Source organism: Telopea speciosissima, chromosome 1, assembly GCF_018873765.1.
Source record: "Telopea speciosissima isolate NSW1024214 ecotype Mountain lineage chromosome 1, Tspe_v1, whole genome shotgun sequence".
NCBI classification, from domain to species: domain Eukaryota; kingdom Viridiplantae; phylum Streptophyta; class Magnoliopsida; order Proteales; family Proteaceae; genus Telopea; species Telopea speciosissima.
Genome location: NC_057916.1, coordinates 87,528,995 through 87,530,818, shown reverse-complemented (window position 1 = coordinate 87,530,818; position 1,824 = coordinate 87,528,995). Strand labels below are relative to the sequence as shown.

General features: G+C 39.0%; 1 protein-coding gene across 1 annotated transcript; it reads left to right on the top strand.

The window, feature by feature from the left end:
• The first annotated feature begins 499 nt into the window (after window positions 1–499).
• On the top strand, window positions 500–1,603 carry LOC122656185. Its single transcript, XM_043850655.1, has 2 exons — window positions 500–1,256; window positions 1,416–1,603. The coding sequence occupies exons 1-2, from the start codon at window positions 500–502 to the stop codon at window positions 1,601–1,603; spliced, it is 945 nt and encodes a 314-aa protein (XP_043706590.1).
• The last annotated feature ends 221 nt before the right edge of the window (window positions 1,604–1,824 follow it).

Here is a 1,824-nt window from a genome sequence, read left to right as displayed (position 1 = left end):
GCATGCAGTATGTCGCCTTAATCTTTTCAGGATCGACGGTGTCTAATCAAATGGTGCTTAGGATCCGACCATTGGATCGGTGGCTGATCAAAGGGGGGGGTGCAACCCTTGGTTCAACGTTGAGCCCAATGGTTGCAGCCCACACGTACAGCCATGAGAGCCCAGCCCAATAGTCATAACCTCTCAGATCAAGCCATATGAGCCAATGGGTATGACCCATCCGAACAGGCCTTGTGGGCCTATAAATGGGCCACAAAATCTCTTAGTCCAACACATTTTTAAAAATCTCTGATAGCTTTAAGTGATTACTGTCTTTGCAACCAGTAATCAGTCCAGCCTGATTTATCTTGAGAGTCAGGTTTGCTGCAACCCTTTGTAGGAATAGGAGGATGCAAATACTTTCTTAAGAACAGAACGACCTCGTTCGACTCAGGCCATCTTTCTGTCCTCTTCCTTTTTTATTCCAGTTCTCTAACAATCTTAAGACAGTATTTGATCAATGGAGGAGACAACAATGATGAAGATACCTGGGAACGAGATCACCAAACTGGACAAGTTTGATGGTTTGTTCTTTAAGCGTTGGAAAGGGAAGATGTATTTCTTCCTCACTGCTTTGAAGATTGCACATGTTCTGAATGAAGAGAAGCCAACAGCACTAACAAACACCACTGGAGAAACTTCAAGTGCAGAAATACCGATACAGAAACAGCAGCGCCAGAAGTGGGAACAAGATGACTTCATGTGCAAGGGTTACATTCTCAATGGGTTATCAAACACACTTTATGATGTGTATGAGCCCAAATTTGCAGACAGCACGTCGAGAGAACTATGTGAGGATCTCGATAAAAAGTACCAAATTGAGGATACTGGCAACAAGAAGTTTCTTGTAAGTAAGTTATTTGATTACAGAATGGTAGGTGATAAATCTATTATTTCACAAACTTATGAGTTGCAAGATCTCATGAATCAAATAATCTCTGAGGGCCACTCTCTTGATGAGTCTTTTCAGGTATCTACAATTATTTCTAAGTTACCTTTTGTTTGGAAAGACTATCGAAAAGAGTTGAAACAAAAGAAAGATGTATTGACTATGCAAGAACTGATAAAGTATACCCAAGTTGAAGAGAATTCTCGTAAACTGGACAAACTTGAATTGGAGGAAACATCTCCAAAGGCTCATGTTGTAGAAAATGCAGCTTCTAAGGGCAAAAAGAGAAAGTTTGATGGAAAAGGAAGTGTTTCAGATAAGAAGAAGGGTAACTTTACTAACCCTAAAGCGGCTTGCTGAAAATGCGAAAAAGTCGATCATTTCAAGAAACAGTGTAGAGTTTATCTCAAGCAGAAGCAACAGAAGGACCAAGCCAACATGGTTGATAATGATGATTAGATTGCTATGATATCTGAGGTATATACAGTGGGTGATGATGAGGAATGGTGGATCGATTCCGGTGCAACCAAACACACTGCCAAGAACAAAAATCTATTCAAAGTTTATGAACCTATATCAGATGGACAAGATCTCTTTATGAGAAATTCTTCAACTACTAAGGTCATTGGAACAGGCACAGTGGTACTGAATCTCACCTCCGAAAAGAAGCTTTGAATGATGTACTTCATGTTCTTGATATTAGGAAGAATCTAATTTCTGTAAGCTTGCTTGACAAACATGGATTTAAAATTATGTTTGAGTCAGGGAACATCATAGTATTTAAAGGGGGAAATTTATGTTGGAAAATGATATGCATCAAACGGGATGTATAAGTTTAATATGATTAATGAAAATCCATCTTCTGCTTATATCATTTATACTTTTGATACGACATT